The sequence below is a fragment of the Salvia splendens genome, chromosome 3 (genome assembly GCF_004379255.2).
Source record: "Salvia splendens isolate huo1 chromosome 3, SspV2, whole genome shotgun sequence".
In the NCBI taxonomy this organism is placed as follows: Eukaryota; Viridiplantae; Streptophyta; class Magnoliopsida; order Lamiales; family Lamiaceae; genus Salvia; species Salvia splendens.
The window spans coordinates 20,907,250-20,931,441 of record NC_056034.1 but is presented as its reverse complement, the minus strand read 5'-3'; the positions used below and the strand labels follow the sequence as shown (position 1 = coordinate 20,931,441).

Sequence of the window (24,192 nt, the reverse complement as noted above, 5' to 3'; positions counted from 1 at the left end):
CAATGTTACTATTGGTTTGGGGGTGGAGCTGGGTCTCCTCTTGGGTCGGCTTGAATTGCTTGAAGTTGTGGGAGTGGTCCCTGGTCGTTTTGCCTTACACCTACTCCAATATCCTTACTTGGGCAATCTCTAGAGAAATGACCATTACCACCACAGTTGTAGCATCCATCAAACTTGAGTCTACACTCTCCACGGTGGTTCCTAAAGCATATAGTGCATGGAGGAATCCTAGGTCGGAAATTACCCCTCTGATTGGGAGCAGTCTGGATATGTTGTTGCCTCTTATTTTCATATGGACCCTGATCCCCATCCCATTTCCTCTTGTCTCGAGAGTTATGTTGTTGCTGTGGTGTTGGTGGTGTAGGATTCGCTACCGTCTCATCCTTAGGCAGTGCCTCTTCCACATCTAAAGCGCAACTCAAAATCTCGGAGTATGTAACTCCTCTACGGCTGGCCACGGCTACCCTTATTTCGTGTCTAAGACCAGAACGAAATTTTTCGGCCATTTTCTCATCTGTGTCTACCAACTCAGGTGCATATCGGGTCATTTCACAAAGAGCACGGTCGTACTCCGTCACCGTCATGCTTCCTTGTTTTAGGGTGTGGAACTCAACTATCTTTGCCCGTCTGTAGCTCATGGGAATGTACTTGTTGTACACCTCCTCCTTGAATTCATTCCATGTCAGGGCCTCACGGCGTGCGGGGTTCATTGTTCTTCGCTTAGTATCCCACCAAAAATCTGCAGGCCCAGTTAATTGAAAAGTCACACAAGCGAGACGTTCCCTATCTGTGCACTCCATAAACTCGAATATACGCTCGAGGGCGCGTATCCAGGCCTCTGCCTTTGGTGGCTCTCCAAGTCCATCAAACTGTGGGGGGTTTTGCTTCAAAAATGTCTTGATGTATCCTTTTTCTTGAGGTGGAGGTGGAGGTGGTGGTGGTGGCGGGGGTTGATTTCCAACACTCTCCTCGGACCGTTCCTCCCCATTGCGCCCTACTCGTGGACCACGTCCACGTCCATCTCCACGTGCACGTCCACGTCTCGGTGGCATTCTGTTTCATAGGCACACGAGTTAGTACGGTTGTTCATATTCCAACTTCACCACTTTCATATCTTTTCATACATCATAATACTGACTTCTCTTCTCATTCTTCGATTTTCCTTGCCTCGTATTTTTGATAAATTAGGGATTCGCCCCACACTTTCAGATTCTCGTTCATTTTTGTCACTCGGAAAAGTGATAGATTATTTCAACTTAAAACTACGGTTCGCGCATACACAATCTAGTCTACAACATAAGCACTCTATGTTCGCAATATACTTCATTATCTCTCATCTCAACATCTACCACAATTAACGTCATTCATACCACAAGATAAACACACAACATTTTCACATCTCATAGCTAAACACTTTCATACTTAACATTTGCATTCATAAAATTTTGGCACAAAAGCTTTCGTCAAACTCTTTCACACTTTCTTAAAATTTCCACATCTCACTTTTAAAGTAAAAGTTTTGACTCAAAACTAAAATATACTTTCGCATCAACTTTCATCCATCGTATAAAACACTCCATAGAATAACGCATCATACTTTGCACCTCATAACATAGATATCATCATACTCCCATAGCTCAATTTTCCAAACGAAAAAGTTAAAACTATTTTTCTCGAAACTCAAAAATTTTCGAATAATTCATAAACACAGTATTTCCATTGATCAATTTTTTTTTCATAAAAGATAAATCACCCCATTGCATAACATACATCTTTCTATCACCATAGATTTTCATCTTCTCGCAAAACACACACACACATATATATACCATAGCTCATCTATCCCATTGTAAAACATACTTTGTTTTCATAACCATAGCTCTTCTCATCTCATTTCCAGAAAACTTTCTTATAAAAGTTTTCATAAAATAAATTACCTCTTTCTTGATTGAGCGTGGCGAAGCGGGATGTTGAGCCTTTAATGCATAATTATTATTATCATTATTATTATTATCACTATTATTTTAGTCTAGCGAGACAAGTCTAGACTAAGACTGAAAAAGACTCTCGGGTCCAGAGCGGAAGGAAAAATTGCTCTGATACCACTTTGTCACGCCCGCATTTTCTAAGGATAGAAAACACGGTTGATCGCGACTAGGGGAGGATTAAAGAAGCGGGGAAGAAACGGGAAAACAACACAAATCGACCATAGCCCGAAATAAATGGGAATAGCTCGAATAAAATCAGAGTGTCTCAACGATCAACAACTCAAAAGAAACAATATTTAACGATACAAGAGCTCAAAAGAATGAAAACTACTTAGCGGAAGCATTTGAGAGAAGGAATATGCCACGTGTGAAGACATGACACATTCTAAACACTTAATTTCTTCAACGGTCTTGCTCAACACCCACCGCACCCGTCACGCTCAACCTGCAATTTTTAAAAGAAAAGCAGGGCTGAGTACTTGATGCACTCAATGGACTCATGCCGAAATCATTTTATAAAAAGTATTTATCATGCCACCATTGAGTGACCTCGGGTTTAACTTTGAAAATGCCCGAGACACTAAAATAATTTCCATTGTAAAATTCGACTGATCAGTCATTTTCCCATAGATGTCTACCATATCTGATCCATTGATGACAAGGAATGTGGCCACATTCCAAGTCACTAGACCGGCCGACCCAAAAGACGGCTCACGATCTCCATAGGTGTACACTAGCCTGAATAGGGACTCACTCCCTAGACAGACCCGAATTCGATTATCCATTGATGGCAAAAGCCACATCAGATAGGTTCCATAGAATAAAACAAAACACGGCATGACAAATATTCATATCATTTTCACATAAAAATATACTTTGGGCATTGCCCTTATTTAAAAGAAAGCCCACCTCAATTGATTAATTCTCTACACTTCCTTCCCTTTGGTATCTCGATTCCCTTGCGAAATCTCACCTTTAGAATTTAAATAATACATATATCAACATACTTTCCAATCAAATCAATAAAATGCATGCATCCTAAGCGAAGTCTTTTATCTCGATTTTTGATTATTCGGCAGCCGCTTACACCCTTAATTCCTCCGTTAGCTCCTCGTATTTTTCTCCACGATATCGAAATAAAAATTCCCAAAATTAATAAAAAGTAATTAAATTATCGCAAGCATTTTCTCCTCGATCTATATTTATTTCGGACTTAGGATATAATTATTCATTCGTTGAAATATTCTTGAATTAATTAAATAATTCGCCACTATTAATTATCGACCCAAGGATTTAATTAAAAGTCTCAAATTTCATTATTTTCCCACCTTATATCTCCAATCCAATTAAGAAGCCCCAACAAAATTTAATTTGGAGCTCAACTAACCAAATCCTACCATCTAAATCAAAAAGGCCCAAAACTAAATCTTATTTTTCCTCAATCAAATAACAAGGCCCAAAATCCACAAAAAAACAAAAGGCCAATACTATAATATATGTCAAAGCCCAATTTAATAAAAGAAACCCAAGTACCAAATTACTCCCCCTCTTCCTCGTCACTCTCTCTCTTTCCCCCCTCACCCTCTTCTTCTCTCTCGCTCGACACTTTGAAGGACCGATCTGGCGTCGCCTTCCACTCCGCCGTCGGCCGCTGCTCCCGGCACCGTCGCTGTGTGCGGTTCAACCTCCGCCGTGAAGGGTGCCGCCATCGGTCGGCCCCAGCGGCGATTCGCGCCGCTACTGCTGTGCAGTCGCCACCGCCGTCAGACGCCAGCCCAGGCATCGCCTCCTCCGTCCGCTGCCTTCGTCGCCGGAAGGAGCTGCTGCTGCCGTCGCTGCTGGGGGATGCTGCCGCCGCTGCCGGGTGGTGCTGCCTCCGGTCAGCCCCGATTCCGCCCCGATTTCACCCCGCTGAGTTAAGTTCTTAATTTGATTTCGTGAGTTAAAGCTTGTTTCTTTAGTTTAGTTTGCTTCGATTCATTCGATTAGGAGATATATCGCAGATTGTGGCAACAGTAGGGGAAATATATATGGATGCAGTAGTATGCCATTGGAAATTTGGGTGGGAGAGGTGTATACCTTAAATTTGCAGATTTGCAACTGGACGGAACAGGAACTCCCTCTCCTTAGTTCTCAATTTCTGACCGGAATAATTGAATAAGTTGATTTGAATTTCAAATCATGTAAAGTAGAGGATGAAATTCAGTAGAGTTTACCTTGAATAGAAGTTGAAAGAGGACGTCTGGTTTCTTGATTGCAGAGAGTGAATATGAAGAAGAATGAACTAATTTGGTGATTAAATTAGGGGGATAGGTGGTTAAAGATGTGGGAGAGATTTTAGGGAGAGAGGGGAACGTTTTTTTCTCCAACGTGGGGAAGGAGAGAATTTTATAATCTGCTTTCTTTTCTCTTTTTTTTTCATATATGTTGGATAAATTTGAATTTATCTAATATTTATTTGCAGATCACGGAGGGTAAATATCTAATCACGGAGCAGGAAAATCTCTATAGAATCTTTATTTAATATTTCGGCTTCTTAAAAAAAATAAATTCCATAGGCTCTCAAAATAAAACGGAATGATAGTTGGCTAAAAAAATTCGACAGTAATCCAAAAGCAACTTAAAGGAATAGGGAAAAGTCGGGCGTTACAGAGGGAGTCTTCTTACCCCTTTCTTTACTATTTTTGTCCTTTGCGTTTCATGAGTATGCACATTGAGGACAATGCATGATTTAAGTTGGGGGGGTGTTCGCATGCTTGCTTGATTATTGTTGACTTTGGCTTAAATTCTTCCTATATTTGTGCATAAGCATGCTTGATTTTCTTCCTTCGAATGTCACTAGGCACATCGTTTCCTTTAGGATTCATTGGTGTGGACTTAGTTTCTCTTAAGAGTTGGGCCGCAGAACCTTTTTTCACTTATTAACTGCTTGAGAGCTATAACTTCCATATTTCGATCAAGTGAATGTAGTATCCTTAGGAGTTCGATTTCTTGAGCTAAGGAGAAAGGATAATTCCGATTTTGAAAAATTGATGAAAAAAGGCCTTTAGGTTTATCTTTTAGACTTAAGCTTAATGAATTGTGAACTTGTTATTGTTGATGCATCAAAATGATTAGGCAATAGGACGTTAAGCCTCACTTCCATATTATCACATGCCTTACCCTTCATAAACCCCTAGTGAGCCAATTTTGAGCTTTGAAGCCTTAATCTTTGTTAAAAATTTTAAGTCTCTAAACGAGCCTATGTTATTTATCCTTGTTTAGCCCTTAATTCTCGGTCCCGATCACCAAGGTTAGAGTGCTAACACATTCACGGGAGGGTTCATTGTGTGACAAGAGAAGGCTTGTGTTTGAGCCATTAGGTGGTGAATATTAAAAAAAAGAAAAAAAAAAGAGAATAATTATTGTGAGAGAATAAAAGGCAGCCTTTTATGTTTAAAAAAGCCAAGGCAAAAAAAAAGTGAAGTGAAAAATGAAAATAGAAGAAAAGTGTTGGTTTGTTAGTTTTGAGATAATGAAAATCTCAAGTTTGGGGGTGTGTATTGAGTTGTAATTGAGATGTGCGATTTGTAATGGGTGTGCTAGTGCTATAAAATTGGTGGTGAGTTACTTAGCCAAATATGATCCCACCTTGACCAAAAGCCCCATTACAACTAAATGATCAAAGTCCTTTGATTTGTGCATCATAATGACTTGTTAGTGGTAAGTTTTGTTTAAGTTTGGGGGAAATACCTTAAGTACCTTAAAAAAATAGAATAGCCGGAAAAACTTCTTTTGATGATCTAGTTATGACGGTTTGAGACTCTCTAGGAACTACCCGAGCAAACATTGGTGTAGTGGAGTGACATGCTCTTAGGTGGTTGGTCGGTTGATTGGTGCACATTGCATGTTCTAAAGTCCTACTTGCGAGTGAATGTGGGGTCCATCCAATAAGTTTTGAGGACTTGTGTGGGTCTGCGTGATGTGAGAAGAATGATCATAGAGGTCTAGAGAGTGTTTTGTGTTGACTTGCTCGGGACGAGCAAGGTTTAAATTGGGGGTATTTGATGTGAATCAAATTGTAGTCCTTTATTGTATTATTTTAACACACATTTTTATGTGAAAAATGGACTCATTTTGATATATTGTAGGACAAAAGACCAAGCTCTACAAGAGAGAGAAAGGAGAAAGAAAAAAGGTCTGAATCTGATCAGTAATCAGCCATTCAAGATTAATTTAAAATGCTTCTACAAGTCCACCATCGCATTCACCTTCGAAAGAACTTCGCGTGGATACCCCGCACGCCTCAATCGAAGCCCGAAAGAAGAAGATACAGCTGTTTTACGAAGACTGCGCAATGTAGTGCAAAACGCGCGACCGGGCGTTCAAAATGCCCGACCAGTTCGAGAGTCGGACAAATTGCCCGACCGAGCATTTTGCATTGCGCAGATCGCCCGGCCGGGCACATGGTACTTGGCCTGTTTTTTAAGCCCTAACTATTTAAATAGCTAGTGCACGACTTCCAAGGCATCTTTGGCGGATAGGGGACGAATTATGAAGAGCATTTAGAGCTTAGGAGCCATTTTTGGAAGGAGAGAGAAGATCAAGCCCCCTTCCACCTAAAATCAAGCCTCATATGGTAGCATTTACTCATCTTCTTGTATTGTTGCCCACTACGAGTGACTAGATTTTAAGGATTACTTCTAGTTTGTTATGGGAGCTTGTAAATATGAATCCATGACTTTGTTTTGATAGATTTCCATGTTTTGGTTCTTATCTATGTCTTTATTTCTATCCGTATTGGGTTTTGCTAGCAAACTTAATCTGGTGAAGGCCTTAACTTCAATGTCTCTTTACCTTGGAGTAAGGAGCTAACATAGATAAGGAACCCTAGGCTAAAACTGATCAGGGGATAGCCTGGGGTGGATCTTGTGTGTTGAATGTTTTTAGAAGCCAAACCCGAGCTTACTATGCGACTGTAGGAGTGAGGGGTTGGTGAGTAGTGCCTAGGAGACGTGATCAGCTTATCCTAGGTGTAAAATTTTACGATAAGTGATCAGCTGCGTGAGTGTGTAAAATCAACAGGATCCTAATAAATAATGGAAAGTTATTAGACTTTAGGATTCATGTGAACAAGTGACCCAAACAAGCTAGGAGTAGTCTTTCCTCTCTATTGTATTTCTCTTGCATTTTTTGCCTTCTCGTTTAGTACTTCACCCGCCCTCTCAATCAAAAACCCAAAATCAAACTAATTTACTGCTTTTTAGTTAAGTTAGTTTTAGCAATTAATCTCCTCCCTGTGGGTTCGACACCTTTTATACTGCATTGCACGTCTGTATACTTGCTGAGGTAGTATTTTTAGTGATTTATAACTTGTTTTGTGTACTTATATTGCACCCTAAAATTCATAATATATATGTTTTAATTTTTTCATTTTATACTAAATTTGTAGAATGTCTACAAGACCAAGTGGAAAATCACCTATCATATCTCAACCTATGGACACGCAAGAAGATAACAACATCAACATAATTCTAGATGACCAAGATTTAGAAGATGTGTCCATATTAAAGGATATGGAAATGGAAGATGGTGATGTAAATGTCAACGTTAATCAATCACGTGCAAAAAAAAAATTTGGGATAAAGAAGGAGCCAAGATCTGTTCATTGGAAGGATTACGAAAGAGTGAAGGTTATGGAAGGCAATCCTCCTATTGAGGTGGTGAAAGAAGAGTGCAAACGTTGTGAGGTTCTAATTGCAGCTGAGCCGCGCTGGTGTGGAACTATGGTTAAAAAAACCATACCATTTCCTGTTTGAAGAAGAATGCACAAGAGGAAGGAAGCAATAAACGACAAACAATGTTGAACTATGTTGGAGATGCAAAGTGTGACAATTTATCTTTGACTAGTGGGAAGTTTGACCAATAGGCGGGTAGACTTTCACTGTATGAGATGATCATCCTCGACGAGCAACCATTAAAGATGGAGGAGTACGTGGGTTTTAGAAGATTTTGTCAAACTAATTGTCCACAACTACAACTTCCTTCAAGACAAATAATAAGAACTGATTGTGTGAAGTTGTTCCTCGAGTGCAAACATGATTTGGCTAGGTTTTTAAAGAAAGAGGGCATGGGTAGAGTTTCAATCACCAGTGACTGTTGGAAGGGTGTGAATAACTCAAATTACATTTGTGTTACTTCATACTTTATTGACAAAGAGTGGAGATTGCAAAAGGGGATAATCAGTTTTAACGTTAATTGAAAGTCATAAGGGGGCAGACATTGGTGAATCTATAATCACAATGTTGAAGAAGTGGGGATTGACGTCTCTCTTGTGTTGCACTATGGACAATGCAATTCCAAATGATGGAGCTATTGAAGATGTCAAGTCTTACTTGAACAAGTTTAATACCAATGTTTTGGATGGTAAGTACTTTCTCATGCGTTGTGTGGGTTACATTCTCAACATAGCTGTTCAATTTGGTTTGGAAGAAATTGGCACGTCAATGCGTCGAGTTAGGGAGGCCGTCAAGTGGATCACAGGTTCAGCACAAAAACGTTCACAATGGACCAATGTGGTGAATATTCTCGCAGACAGGACTGATTCCAAGAAGGCATTATGCTTGGATGTCCCCACTCGTTGGAACTTTACTTACTTGATGCTTCAGTCTGCCATACCTTATGAAGAGGCATTTCAGCTCTACAGTCAGATGTATCCATCTTATAGAAAAGATTTGAGCCAAAAGAAACATAATGATGAATTCATTGGAATGCTTGAAAAACATGATTAGATATGTGTGAGAAAGATGATTGAATACTTACGGAAGTTCTACGAGTTGACTCTCCTCACGTCGGGCACCAGATATCCAACTTCACACATTTGTTTGCTGAAATGTCTAATATTTTTTTATCTCATCTCAACATTGGAGATTAGTGAAGATCATGAAATAAGATCGATGGCCAAGAAGATGAGGTAAATACTTACTTTTTTTTACAACAATTTACAATACATTACTTCTTGTTAAATACAATTATTAAGTTTCATTTTTTTTCTTAAATAATAGGGCGAAGATTGGAAATTATTGGGCGGAGGACATGGAATTAAATCCAAGGATGAACAGAATCTTATACACTGATGTCGTGCTTGATCCGAGACAAAAGATGAGTCACATAGAGACATGCTTCAAGTCAATCTACAGAGATATACGAGGGGATATCATGGTCAGAGATGTTACATACTCATTGAATGAGATGTTTGACTATTATGTGGCACAGAGAGAGGCTCGGAAACCGCCACAACAGCCAAGAGATGGTGACGATGAGGATGATAATCAAGGGCGATCCGTTTTCTAATGAACATGTAGTCTCGTGGTCTTGAGAGGGAGGCGGCAGACCAAGAAGTTTAATGATCTTGCCTTTTATTTGACTGAAAACACTCACATCGAGGAGAACGATGACGTGGAACACTTTGATATCTTGAAGTGGTGGTCGGAGAATTCACGTTACCCCGTTCTAAGTGAGATGGCTAGGGATATTTTGGCTATTCCCATTTCTAGTGTTGCATCTAAGTCTGCATTTAGCTTGGGAGGTCGTATTCTCTATCCATATAGAAGCTCATTAGCTCCTTGTGTTTTCGAGGCTTTGGTTTGTGCTTCAGATTGGTTGAAGATTATTGACTTGGAAAGGAAATATAACGAAGACATGTTCGAAGAATTAGGCAACATTGGACTTGAAGAGTATCAAAGTGGTAAGTTATATTCATTAGATTAAATTTCTTTTCATTTATACATTATACTTATTTGGTCTCTCTTATTATTTATCCATGTAGCATTAGCCACCGTTGGAGTTCAAGATGCTGATCCACTATGCCGCAATAAAGATGATTAGATGGAGATTGAAGAATTTTGGATGAAGAATGAATTAATTAATGGTTCACTTATGTTATATTGTTTTGTTACTTGAACTTATGTTTCTTATGAGAAATAGGATTATAACTTGTGTTCTTTTGAATTTTGAATATTTGATGCATATTAACTTATTTTAGATGTTGGATGTTATTGTTATGAATTGTGATAGGTTATTGTGGATGAATGATTGAACTTTTGAATTATTGAATTATGATGTTTATTAGGGAGGATGTTTGAACTTCTGAATTATGATGGTTATTGACTTATTGTGGATGGATGAAAGATGTTAATATGTTATAACTTATAAATTTTGCACTTCTCAAAGTTCGTAGTTATTTTCTCTTAAATTCGAATTACTACAAGAATTTTAAATTTCTAAAAGTTTGTAGTTATTTTTTCTTGAATACTACTTTAACTTTGTTTTAAATTGGAACTAAATAATATGAAATAAATTATAAAAGTTTGTAGTTAATTTTACAAAAAAAAATCACAATCTCAATCGGGACTGGATACACGAGTCGGGTATCCGAATACTTGAAATAAAATTCGGGTCGGGTATCAGGTACGGGATTTTGGGAATTTCAAGATCGGGTATCCGCGGGTACCCGATTTGATAGGCCTAAGCTACATCATGTCGCAGTGAATGATATTTTGAAGTTATTTACAATTATGCATGTATAATGTATCATGGGTTGGGAAAGGTTGCATGTCCTCCTCAAAGTCCTCATCACCAAGATCTTTTGGGCGCTTTGTTCAAAAATATTGAGATTGAGGAGATTACACTACAAGCAATATCAAACCAAAGTACGAGAGATTACACAATAAGCAACATCAAACAAAAGTACATCAAATAATAATGTAGATAATCAACTGTACGTAATGTACAGAACATGTTCACCAATGTAACAGTCTATATCAGAGGTAAATAATGTACATCTGACACTATATAGTGTAGAAGTCTGTACCAAAATACTGAACAACGAGGTTTTGTTAGTGAGTCAGTACTATACTCTAGCCCCTTGGATTGCTAAACCCTTTGGGGATGTATTTAACTTCCGCAACACATTAAACTTATTATAATCTATATTAATACGAATGTGACATATACATTAAACAATCATAATCGTACATTAAATTCAAAGAAGTATTCACAGTGATTGTTTGATAATCGTACATTAAATAACCATAATCGTACATTACCGAATTAATGTACCAATTTGTGTGAATATTGTACACGACGTGAATGTAAAAAAACATTCAATCGGTGACAAGCACTAACCAACATCACATAATAGTCAAAATCATACTTAGAAAGATGGTTTAGGGTGAATTTAAGCACTACATCAAAGTTGATTTCACCACTTTAGATTCCCTAATGTACAATCACAGGCGAATGAACAACATTCGAATCCACAAAACTCAAAACTTGTACAAATCAGAACGAGAATTGCAGAGCAACATAGATTTTCAATAGCATGAATTTAGAGCACAAACAGACCTCTCAGTCAGACACAAATCAAAATTGATATCCAATAATGCACATAAACAATCAAATTCCAGGTCCAAAAGTTTAGAATAAACTGAAATTTGATGAAAATTTCTCGCTTTTGGGCTTTACCTTTCACGCCGCCGTCGGAGCTAATTAAATTGGGAGAGAGATTGGGGATACTAGGGTTTGAAAGAGAGAAAAACTGAGGGAGACGAAAAATTGGTGGTGAGAGAGAGAGAGAGAATGCAGTTTTAATTAGAATGGCTGAAATCATGGAATTGTAGTTTCAAAACTGCTGTAAATAATAGTTTCTGTCAATTTTTCCCTTTAATGTACAAAAACAATGTAATAATGTACCGACTGACATTTAATCAAAGCCATCAGATTAATTGATCTAAGGGATTATATTAGACCTATGTATTATACTAAGGGGTGAAGGAGTTTAATGCACCCCTATGAAAATAATTATGTTAAGAATGTTAACTTTTTTGCATAGAATATGGTGGGTGGGTGGTATGTTTAAAATTAGTTGTTAGATCATTGCGTATTTCAACAAAATCAAAACACGTGTGATAGTTCTGAATATTGCAAATTTCATAATTTATAATTTAATTTTTGAAAGTATGAGACGACCATAATTTAACTATATATGGTGATGTTTATTGCTAAATTAATAAAATTAGTTTCAAACTTAAATTAAATGCATGAAAATTTGAAAATCTTTGATTCTTCTTGAGGTTTATTTCGTGACATAATCTCATCATTGATTTTATCAGAATACGTATTTAAATTTTGATTTCATCGTAACCGTAGATTAGATTATTTAACCTACATTATTGATCACTTGGTAGCATAGATTATTTATTTCTAAAGCCTATGATTAAGGACAAACCCGATATAATAAACTCTCATATTATAGATAAACTATCTGGTCTCCATGGTCTAAAAGCACCCGCATCGCGTCTCGATGCGGGCTCTATCTCGTCTCGGAGAGACGAGACCGCATCGAGACAGCGATGCGGGCTCCGTCTCGTCCCCAGCCTGTCCCCAGCCCGTCCCTTGTCTCGCCGCTGAGAGGCAGCGTGCGAGACAGCTCACCACGCGCGTTGGGCACGTGGCGAGCGTTGGTTCGTCCGTGACGCCCACTCGCCGGCCAGCGAGTGGGCGTCTTTAATTTCCGTTGAAAATGTTTTTATTTTTATTTTTTTTAAATTCAGGAAAAATTCGAAAAATAAAAAAAATCTAAAAAATATACTAGCCGTTTATAGCCGTTTTTTACAAATTTTTAATTTTTTTGTATTTTTTGTAAGCCCCCAATCACCGCCTCGCAGTGGAGTGCATACGTCTTTGCAAGAGCGGCTCTCTGTTCAGGTAAGGACAAGTGATTCTACCGCCCACGCCTAACTCCAGGAGTATTTAATGGAGCACATTTGGGCAAAATTTGGCAACCAATAGACGCACATGATCGTCATTAGACAACTCTTTCTTCTGCTTCTTTGAGTTTTGAGATTTTGAATTAAGAGAGAGTGAACGGAAGATTTTAAATTATGTATTTTTAAATTTTTTTTAGGATTTTAATTATATGTTTTTTTTAGAGTTTTAAGTTGTAATTTTATTTTATTTAATGAAGTGTGTTTTTATTAATTGAATTTGTTGGAAATATAAATAAAAAATGAAATTGAATGAATAGTTAAGGGATGAGATGGTTAAGAGACGGTTAAGAGGTGGAGGGATGCAGCAGGTGTTGTCTCTTAGTTAAGAGATGTGGTGAAAAGTACAGTGGGACCCATGAATAGTGAAGAGATGAGACGGTTAAGAGACAAGGATGCAGATGGCCTAATTATTTATCGGGAAATGCTATGCAGCCATAATGTGGCTGGCCATAAAGTGGCATTTTAGTAAATTTTGATATTATTAGCTATTAATGATTCAAATAGGTTATTAATTGCTCCAATAACTTTACACTATTACCCTTTCTATTTAATTGTAGTTGTTTTTTAGTTTCATTTCTTTATTTCGATTTTTACATTTCTTTCTTTTATTCATTTATTTTTTACTTTTCTGTTTTCAGTAATTTATTTTTAAAATCAAATAGTCTATAATATTTTTATTATGTTATAGTTTAAGATTATCAAATATACTAAAATTATAGGGTGTATTATAATATAATTATATAAATCAATATACTAATTATTTTGTATATACTATGATATAGTTGTGTTTACATAGTTATTCTTTCCTTTTTATTTTAAACACATTGCGTTAGTTCTAACTTAAATTTTATTTTAAAAATAATAAATCTTAAAATAGAATAAATGTTTTTTTAAACATGAAATTCCCATTCCCATAAGTCTCTGGCAATCTCCCACTCTCTTATAAAAATCAAAATCATTCCCATATTGCATTTGTATATTAGTAACCTATAAGCCTATAATATTCTTTCTTCGTCCCTCAATAATATGCATTTTTTAGTTCGTCTCACAAGAATATATACTTTCTAATTTGGAAAACTTTTTTCTCTCAATTGAAGTGAGAGTGTGAGACCCATTCTCTTCTAACAATACTTTATTAATTTTTGTTTTCGTCTTCCTCTCTCTCTCTTTCTTTCTCTCTCTTACTTTACCAATTGTACATTAAAATATGTACCAAAATGTAACGTTATACATAATAGTTTATATGTTTATATACTTCCAATTAAGTTGTGATATAATCTAATTAATAATAATAGCAATTAATATTATTACTGTTAATATAGACTATAATACTATGTGCTACTCCGTTACTACATAACTTAGCATCATTTCCATCACCATCACCATCACTGTGTACTCCATAAGTATTAGCTTACAACTTTTACTTATTTCAATAATTTAATTTAAAGAATAAACAAATATTTAAATAATACAATGACACATATATTTTATATTTGAATAAAAAGTAAATCATGATTTCATATTTTATAATTCATGTAAATATGCTAAACCACTAAATAAAGTAAATCATAATAATATTACCTCTGAGAATCCACTCACAGTTTACATATTAATGCATTTATCTTTTATGTAATATTATTTTCATATTTTAATATATTTACTAACAAATAAAGCTAAAAATAAAAATTTGAATTTATCATTGCAATATGCCAATATTTCAATATCGGACCAATACTTTTATTCGTGCGTAAATACTTATCACGATGCGTTGGTATTATAAATATAAGATAAAATTGAATTAATCATGTAACATTATTAAATTTGATTTTGTTTATATAAATTTGATGCAACATGAGTTAATGTATAATCCAATTGAATAAATTATACTAGTTTCTTCATATTTATAGTATGTCATAATTAAGGGTACATTTGTCCAAATAAAATTTATACTTTTTAGAGGTATTGATTTCACCGAAATGACATTAAATGCACTAACTTTTATTATTTTTTTATTTTTATGGCTGGCCATAATGTGACCATTTAGCACTACTCTTATTTATCTGCATCAATTTTAAAACCTGACAAATCTATGTTTTTACACAAATGCCCTCATATTAACTTTTTTTTACAAAAATATCATTTCTTTTTATTTCTCTACTCCGTTCCATCATTCAAAAAAACTGAATCTATGAGATCTCCTAATGAGATGACTACCAATTTTAATTCTAAACGTGGAGAGAGTGGGATTAAAATCACTTGAGAAGTGAAGTGATGGAATGAGTAATGGAGACTTGAGAATTGAGAGAGTGGTGTAATGGAGAAGGAGGTTGCGTAACGGAGATGGAGGCTACACGCCTTTTTCTTAATTTTGAAAGTAACCCTAATTATTATGAAAGTAATTAAAAGGATAATATTGTCATTATCTATTTTAATCTATTATTTTGAAAATTCTATCAAACAACATAAAAGTAAAATAGATATATCTTATAGTCTACCAAACGTGTAGAATAAGTTATTACTCACATTTAATAAGATCATTTATACTAATGATAATTTACCTAGGGATAATTTTACCAACCTCCCAAACTATAATTTTAGGTTAGTAGTAAAAATTCATATTAGTATTTCATGATTACGTGATATTATTATTAAAAAATCAGATTAGTAGTAGAAAATGATGTTTTGTTTCTTGTTTATTAGTATCACGTAAGAAATAGTAATAGATTATTTTTAACTTCTTTTTATAATCGCGTAAGAAACAATCAATGATGTCTTCAGATTCGCAGTTTCAAATGTTGATAGTATTATTTTTAAGTTGTACTATTATTTATCTGTAATATATAAACTTTCAGCCTTTTTTCATATATAATCCTATGAACTTTTAATTCATACCAGTACTACTATTTTTCCTTAAAAGAAATTGGGGAAGAATCGAAAGTGATGTGTTGAATTGAAACTTACGTGACAATAAAAAAAACATTGTTTTGATATTATTGAGATTTAAAAAAAAATAGGGGACATTTTTTTTAGTTTCTAAACTTTAACAATATACTCTCCTTTTCCCATTAAAACTGAAATGTTTTCATTTTTGGATTGTCCTTTTAAAAATGAAACGTTTCATAAAATAGAAATAAATTTATCTCTATTTTTTCCTCTCTCTTACTTTAATCTCTTTTTTAACTTACAGAACAATACTACATAAAATTGCGTACCGAAAAACAAACGTTTCATATTTATTGGTACGGATGGAGTATCAATTTTGGTTCGTAACGTTTTAGAATATCATATCTGGTCATTTAACTTCGATGTGCGGGGCCCTTGGGGTGGGGTTTCAACCTTTTGCAAGTTTGCAAGACATTCTTTCCTTTTTGGTCCATTCCCAAAATATAGAAACTTTTTTCTTTAGAAATATTTTTTCTCTAATAAGGTGAGACTCAATTTTCACTAACACACTTTTATATTTATTTCTCTTAGTTTAACATTTTTGCATTAAAATTTATGATGTTTCAAATCTTTTTATTTTTAGAAAGGAGAGAGTGTAAATTTTTTTTAAAATAAAGAAAATTGCCAAAATGGGAACCGTGAAAACTGGAAAAAAATAAAATAATAACCGATGGTCCGGACGTCTCAAACATAAATGTGGCTGAACCCTATTTGGGCCGTGAGTTACTAATATAGTTGGCTCGCCCTTTTGGAAATTAAGTCTTCTTTCTTCAACTTCTACATTTTTCTCTCACACCCAATGGCGACCACGGCAGCACCTAAACTCGAAAACCCTAAAACCACCACGGATCTCAATGTAGCGCCATCCCCCGTTGAAGACGCCTCATCCACTCAGCAACTCCCACAACCTTCTACCGACGAAACCAAGGGAACATCCGATTCGGCGCCTCTCAACACCAGCGACGTAGATGGATGCGCTGCGGCCACCGATATACAGAAGAAGATGAAGCGTGCGGAGCGGTTCGGAATGCCGGTAACTCTCTCTGAAGAGGAGAAGCGCAATTCTCGAGCCGAGAGGTATATATTGTTGCAACTCCAGACATGTATGTTGTGGTTAGGGTAGGGTTTATGGCTCGACATTTTGGGGTTTTTTTATGTTTGGTGTTTTGAGACGGGAATTCGAGAAATTGGCATCTCATCAGGTTGGTTGGTGCTGGGAATTGGCCGAGATCTAATTAATATTTATGGATTGCCTCCAAAATGGTATAGCATAAATTTGTAGAACCACCTGGGTCAGTTTTGTAGTATTTTAACTCGGTTGGGTATTCTTTGAACTTGAATTGCTTTAAATAGCCTTGCTTGCACTTCTATTTTATAAGTAAAATAGTAATGTTGCTGTTTATCTCGCAAAATACGGTTGTGAATCAGTTTCTCTAAGTTCCTGCTTTTAAACAGGTTTGGTAAAGCTGCTGCTGCCGATGGATTGGATTCATCAAAGCAATCAGAAGATCTAAAAAGGAAAGCTAGAGCAGAGAGGTTTGCCCCTTTTGCTTATGTGGGTTTTCTTCTTGTTGTTGTTGTGTTGCTGTTGCTGCTGATGTGTTGATATGCGAGTTTTTATCCTCTTGGAACTTCGATTAATATATGTCACCCAATATAATTGTTCATTAGGTTTGGCATTGCGACATCTGTATTGGCCGATGAGGAAGCTAAGAAAAAAGCTAGACAAGCTAGGTTTGGATCAACTCCTGTCACTGATTCAGCAGAGGAAGAAAAAAAGAAAGCAAGAGCACTCAGGTATAGCATAGTTCACCTTTTCTCCATATTATAATGTGGGTGAAGGAGACATTTAGAATGTGCTCCAATTGAAAATATTGTTAATCATTATAAAATCTGGAATGAGTCAAAATTTTGAATTTATTTAATGTGATGGCTTTGCAACTATGCAGATTTTCTCAGCCTCAGGCTAGTCCAAAGGAAAATGGAGAAGGGAATATTGAGGTGGTGAGTTATAAATATGTGTTATATGAATGAGATGTTTATGTTTCTTATCAAAATAATAACGTATGATTATGAAAGTTGTAGTGGTAATGAGAAATTTGTTGGTTCTTTTCCTCATTCCTGGGCTTAACATTTCAGAAGACAGCAATATCTGGCAAGGCTGGTGAAGGAACCTGAAAAAAACTTGGTCATAATCTATAGTAAGATATGCATCTGAAATTTCTCTTTTCAAACATTATGCTTTTTTCTTCTGTAAGGTTCTGATGACCTAAAAGCTCATTTACTTATTGTTTGCGGCATTTTTAATTGGATGCATTTTTCTCTTATTCATTTTTTTACAGGATGGGTAGGTTAGAGTAACTTCCTTCTGTTGCCCTTTTGCTGACACAACCAGACATGCACACCCGCTTACAAGATTGTCTGTGATTTACAAGCAGTTTTTGTTTTATGTAATTTGGACTCTTTAGTCTTGGGCTTCCTGGTGATGCCTTCCACAGATCAACAACCACCTCCTCTATATCAGTGTTTCTGAATTGGCATGCCAACCATTTCAAAAATTGAATGCATTAAATAGGTCCGTAAGAGTCTTATTGTGTAGATTTAGTATAATTTTGCTGCTCTTTTTCTTGTAGTCATACCTGCTTCTTGTTGACTGACGGCAAACATTGATATGCATGATAACCTTTGTATGAATTGGATAACAAATATTGGTTCATCAGTTTGTATCCGTAATTTGTGGTCTGGTTGGTGGATGGGAAGTCTTCTGATATGTTTTGTTAGAACGTGTTTGATCCTATAGTATGCCCCCCCTAAAGTAACTGTGCCTGCAATTATGTCAAGTTGTCAACCTTTGGCTTGTTTCTAGTGAAGTGGCTGATAAAGTCTTGAATGATGATTTACATTTCAAATAGTTTATCTGCAGAGATCACTATCAACATTTGATAAGGTTAATACTTAATGCTCAGTTACTCAACCACTGTTCATAATCATCACCCTATTACTCCACCTTCGCCATATGTTTGTGGTTTTGTGCAAGTTTTTCCTCATAAAAATTCTTAGGAAGTATCTGATTTGATAGGATTTCTGGTAAGATCTCTTCTAATTGGCTTTGATTATTCTAGTTTTGATATTTTGGTATTTTTTTTCTTGATTTGCATGGTAGTTAGATGTTTTCCTATGGTATAGTGCTTTTGAAATTGTTGGCCTGTCCTTTGATAATGAAACACCGGTCAGGAGGTGGTGGTCTGTGGTTGTTGACTGCTTATGGTTAAGCCAGGTTAGCTAGGCAGGCTTCTTTGATATGGAGGAGTTAGTTGATGCATCCACTTGCAATGCTCTAGCCAGGTTTATTTTGTTTCTAGGTAGTAATTCCTAATTAGCAATGCAAGTTGGCATGGAATACTTGGAAAATTTGTAATAGTTTGGTTGATCGGGCAGAAGGATGTTTCCAGTTCTTTATTATCTATGCTGTTGCTATCTGTTTCTGTTTTGTTGTTGATGTTTTTGACATGTGAATTGTCCTATACCGAAAAATATGAAATAGAAAGATATCAACTTAAATATTCAAAATTGGGTTCGGATACCCGTACCCGTGGGTACCCATTTACACATCTAAGTAGTCTCATATTCCATTAACTTATTTTACTCCCATTTAATTATAAGATTAATATATAGTGAGATTTATGTTCCACCAACTTATTTAATCCCTTTTTTCTTTTCTATTGCAATTTCTTACTTTTCCTTACATTTCTTAAAATTTGTTTATAATCAAATACAACTCTTATTCAAGGACGGAGGGAGTATTTCTTTTCAACAAGGAATTTGTGTTAAGTAATGATTAATGAATAATAAGTAGGAAAGAAAAAAAGTAGAGAGATGAAAAGAGAAAAGTAAGAAAGAGTAAGAGAAAAAAGTGGTTGATGTTTTTTTGCTAGAAAAGGAAATGACTCGATGATATTGAGATAACTCAGAAAGGAATACGACTAAGCTACGTAGAGATGGAAGAAGGATGTGGTTTAATTTTGGAAAAAGAGGGTGGCCGTTGCGCTCAATATCAACCTGACCTGCATAGATCTAGCTGTAGAAAATTGGGATCATTGAGTATGCCCATTAAATGCTTTCATGGTACTCGGAAGGATAATAAAGATATTATGGTGTATGATTGATATGAATAAAGTTGTTGATAATAATGATGATTGAAGTGTAATCTAGCCAACTTTAATCATGCTTATGCCCATGCGCCTTCCCTCCATTGAGCTCTGAAGCTGCTCTTTAGCACGCCTCAACGATTCCAGCACTTGTTCCACCCTCGTTTCTCTCTCTTTATAGCCATCGAATCATCCACGCCTTCTTCAACACCAACACCAACACCAACACCAACACCAACACCAACACCGGATGCTGATTCCGTTCTGCATATATTAAAGTAAAACCAACTTGAGATCATCTTCTAAATCACTCTCGAGTCAAGACAAGCTAAGGGACACATAAAATAAACTTACCTTGAAGTTGAAGAATAAGGATCCTCCTCTACTGATCGATCCCCTCACACTCCATGAATTCACTTGTGATCTTTCATTCAATTCCTCGTATTTACCCACAATTTCATCACCAATTTCAGCTTCTTCTCAGCTTTCCATTTCCACCAGCTATTCAAAAATTAGGACCAAAAAAAAATCAGTAACCAGTTCACATATAAAAACACTAACAAAAATCAAATTGAAGCAAATTAAGTTAGATTATACCATAATCCCCAGTTGGTGTGCCTCCTCCCTAGCATTTTTGGAAGCCATTCCCTCAGCAAGCAATCTTCCTCTTAAACACTCAACTCTCCTCCATCTATCTTCTCCTTCAACCTTATTTTCACTGACATAATATTTTTTTTCCAATTTTTAAGATTATAGATCATCCATGGAATTTAACAACACTTGAAAAAGTAAAGAAACAGGAAATCAACTCACCTGGATTCCACATCTGCATTGTCTGTTCCTGTCATCTTCATAGCTTGAAATTTCAAATACAAATGCTTGCAATTTTGTATTTTTGTGAGAAACAGCACCTTTTGAAGACATTCCTTGACACTCACAATCAGTGACGAAGCCACTATGGGGCCTGGGGGCCCAGCATATGTAATTATTACTCTGTATATCCTATCAATTTATACTCCTACCAGCAATTTTCACTGTTTTTATGTCCAATTGTTATGTCTACTTCTTCGATTTTTTTTCTATTCATTGTTTTATGTCCAATTGTTTTATAATTTAAAATATGAATGCATCTGAATGCCCATCATTAATTTGTCCTTTGCAGTTTAATACCTAATCTTTAGCAATCTTTGCAATTAATTAGATCCTTCCGATTGATTTCTATATGAAATTACATTTGAGTCTTCGTTTTATTCTTACACTCTTATGTTTAAGAGGTTTAATCGGACTGCTATTTATTTACATAATATCTGATTTTTGGTCTTATTTTCTTATTTACTTGCACCTTATTTTCTAAGCATGACTAACATATCTATATATAGTTTCTTAGTACGCATTCATTAATTTATTTCCTCTCATTATTCATTTATATCTCTTACAACTCTCCATTGCCGATGCTGCAACAAGTTTCGACTATACCGATACCTAAAACTTGGGCCCCCCAATATAAAATTCCTGGCTTCGTCCCTGCTCACAATCACTTTAATATTACACTGCAGGCTTGCTGCCCCCACACCAACACATGGCTTTAGCTTTAAATTAATTAGCATTAAATTTGTAGTACTGTTTTCACTCTTAGCTCGATTGGGTTTCTAGTTTTTACTTTGGCAAGAAGTTGAGTTCTTCCCACCCCCAAGACATCCACGATGGGGCGGGCTATATAGGACACCTTATTATTCGTCACGTCAGCATTTTATCCTCCACCTCATCCACCTGCAGTGAGACGCCCTACAGTTTTAATCCCTGTTTTATATTTTTTATGTTTGCAAATATATCAATTAGCAAAAATAAATGTAAAAACACCAAAAATTAAAGGCAAATCCTATTGTCAATATTTATTTTTTATATTTTATGTTTGCAAATATAGAAAATCGTCGGAATTTATCATTGAATTTAGAGAGAAATTGAGATGGGGAAGAGAGTGGAGTGAAAGCTGTAAAAAGAAGTAAAAAAATTAGTGATTTATATAGAAGAAAATATAAAAAAAAATAAAAAAAGAAAAATGTGTTGCATCGTCCGGACCTATCGTCTGGACCCCGCAATGGGGCGGAGGATATTCCAGAGGATGCAAAAATTGCATGATCGTCCGCGGACGATGGATAGGGCGGAGGATGGAAGTCGCATCGTCCGCCCACCTGCAGTGGTAGACGATAGGGCAGAGGATGCATCGGGCGGGCTATCCTCCGCCCCATTGTGGATGCTCTAATTAACAAAAGTACGCAAAAATTTCAACTTCAAATCTTTGAAAAAGTGGTGCAATTCCGTTCCTAACATTGTATTCCAACCAATTACTTTACATTTCTCCAACCAAGCCCTTTTCTTTTAGAGCATCCAGGGCGCCCTATCCTCCGTCACATCAGCATTTTATCATCCATCCCATTCACCTGCAGTGGGACGTCCTATAGCCCGCTCTATAATTTTAACTCCTATTTTGTATTTAAAATTTTATAAAATTAAAAAAAACTCCTATTTTGTATTTGTTTTTTATTTTTTATGTTTGCAGATATATCAATTAGCAAGAATAATTATAAAAACACCACAAATTAAAGGCAAATCCTATTGTCAGTATTTATTTTTTATTTTTTTATATTTTATGCTTATAAATTTGGAAAATCGTCGGAATTCATTATTGAATTTAGAGAGAAATTGAGATAGGGAAGAGAGTGGAGTGAAAGTTGTGAATGAAGTAAAAAAAATTGGTGATATATATAGAAGAAAATACAAAAAAAATTAAAAAAATGAAAATGTGTGCATCGTCCGGACCTATCCTCCTTACCCCCGCAATGGGGCGGAGGATAGGCCGGAGGATGAAAAAATGGTTCATCGTCCGCGGAGGATGCATAGGGCGCGGAGGATGGAAATTGCATAGGGCGCGGAGCTACAGTGGAGGACGATGGGCCGGACGATGCATAGGGCGGGCTATCGTCCGCCCCACCGTGGATGCTCTTAGTTAACTGAAATACTTATGTAATTAAAGACTGAGGCCATCCGCAACGCGATCTCTTATCCGTCTCTTAACCGTCTCATCTCTTCACTATTCATGGGCCCTACTGTACTTTTCACCCCATCTCTTAACTAAGAGACAACACCTGCATCCCTCCATCTCTTAACCATCTCATCCCTGAACTATTTATTCAATTTCATTTTTTATTTTCATTTCCAACAAATTCAATTAATAAAAACACACTTCATTAAATAAAATAAAATTACAACTTAAAATTCTAAAAAAACTAAAAAACCACATTAATCAAATCCTAAAAAAAATAAAAAATATATAATTTAAAATCTTCCCCTCACTCTCTCTAAATTCAAAATCTCAAAACTCAAAGAAGCAAAAGAAGATATCATCAGTTGCGACGTCTTATTCCGTGGGATCAAAGCTTGAGGCAACAAAAATTCGCAGCGATAGACTTGGGAGGTGAAGGGTTTTATTTCGAATTTGGGAGAGAGCTCCGACAAACTTTTAGTCTGAGGATTCCAACGATAATTGAAAATTCAGGGTGTTTGATTTTTTAATATTCGACGCATTTGCTCAAATGGATCCATGAATGGATTAAATTTGGGAGAAGAATAATGTTTTGAGATGAAGAATGTAGGGTGTTTGAGTGAGAATAGAGAGTTTTTTTATGGTGGATTAATTTGTGGGAATGATTTCATATTTATAGAAGTGATTGGGGGCTTAAAAAAATATAAAGAATTAAAAATTTGTAAAAAAATGGCTATAAACAGCTAGAATATTTTTTGGGATTTTTTTTTTAATTTTCGAATTTTTCCTGAATTTTTTAAAAAAAGCATTTTTTCGGATAAAAACGACGCCCACTCGCGGGCCGGCGAGTGGGCGTCACGGACGAACCGGAGCTCACCACGTCGCCAAAGCGCGTGGTGAGCTGTCTCGTGAGACTTCCCTCCACGGCGAGAAAAGGGATGGGCTGGGGACGAGACGGAGCCCGCAACGCTGTCTCGATGTGGTCTCGTCTCACCGAGACGAGATAGAGCCCGCAACGAGACGCGTTGCGGGTGCCCTGAGTATGGTAATTTCAGGCCAATTTAAATTTTTTATATGTTTGAAAATTAAAATTTGAAATAATTTGGTCAGAGGTCGACATTGGAGTTCTGACTAAGGTTGGTCACATGGTATGGTATCTATCATGCATCACCATTAATTAACCCCACTTTTTTAACAGCGGTGAGAAAAAAATCGAAAATCGAATATCCGAACTGATCCAAACTGAAATTTTGAAATTCGGT

General features: G+C 36.1%; 1 protein-coding gene and 2 long non-coding RNA genes across 4 annotated transcripts; 1 reads left to right on the top strand and 2 right to left on the bottom strand.

Annotated features, from left to right (window-relative positions):
- Nucleotides 1-2,243: 2,243 nt before the first annotated feature.
- On the bottom strand, nucleotides 2,244-4,348 carry LOC121795220. Its single transcript, XR_006049429.1, has 4 exons — nucleotides 4,205-4,348; nucleotides 4,068-4,128; nucleotides 2,898-2,961; nucleotides 2,244-2,433 (listed from the first exon to the last, which is right to left on the bottom strand). It is a non-coding gene; the product is annotated as an uncharacterized LOC121795220 (long non-coding RNA).
- Nucleotides 4,349-16,469: 12,121 nt separating this feature from the next.
- Nucleotides 16,470-19,201, top strand: LOC121797242 (protein MODIFIER OF SNC1 11-like). 2 transcript variants are annotated; one of them, XM_042195998.1, is made up of 6 exons: nucleotides 16,470-16,816; nucleotides 17,195-17,275; nucleotides 17,411-17,536; nucleotides 17,689-17,740; nucleotides 17,879-17,940; nucleotides 18,082-19,201. In XM_042195998.1, exons 1-5 carry the CDS (start codon nucleotides 16,539-16,541, stop codon nucleotides 17,915-17,917), a joined length of 576 nt encoding a protein of 191 aa, XP_042051932.1. In that variant the 5' UTR covers nucleotides 16,470-16,538; the 3' UTR covers nucleotides 17,918-17,940; nucleotides 18,082-19,201. The 2 variants fall into 2 exon arrangements, with proteins under 2 accessions (XP_042051932.1, XP_042051931.1); XM_042195997.1 differs by having other exon boundaries at nucleotides 16,471-16,816; nucleotides 17,689-17,743.
- A 642-nt stretch (nucleotides 19,202-19,843) lies between these two features.
- On the bottom strand, nucleotides 19,844-20,814 carry LOC121794528. The gene is made up of 4 exons (XR_006049307.1): nucleotides 20,701-20,814; nucleotides 20,485-20,605; nucleotides 20,242-20,388; nucleotides 19,844-20,151 (listed from the first exon to the last, which is right to left on the bottom strand). It is a non-coding gene; the product is annotated as an uncharacterized LOC121794528 (long non-coding RNA).
- Between the last annotated feature and the right edge of the window lie 3,378 nt (nucleotides 20,815-24,192).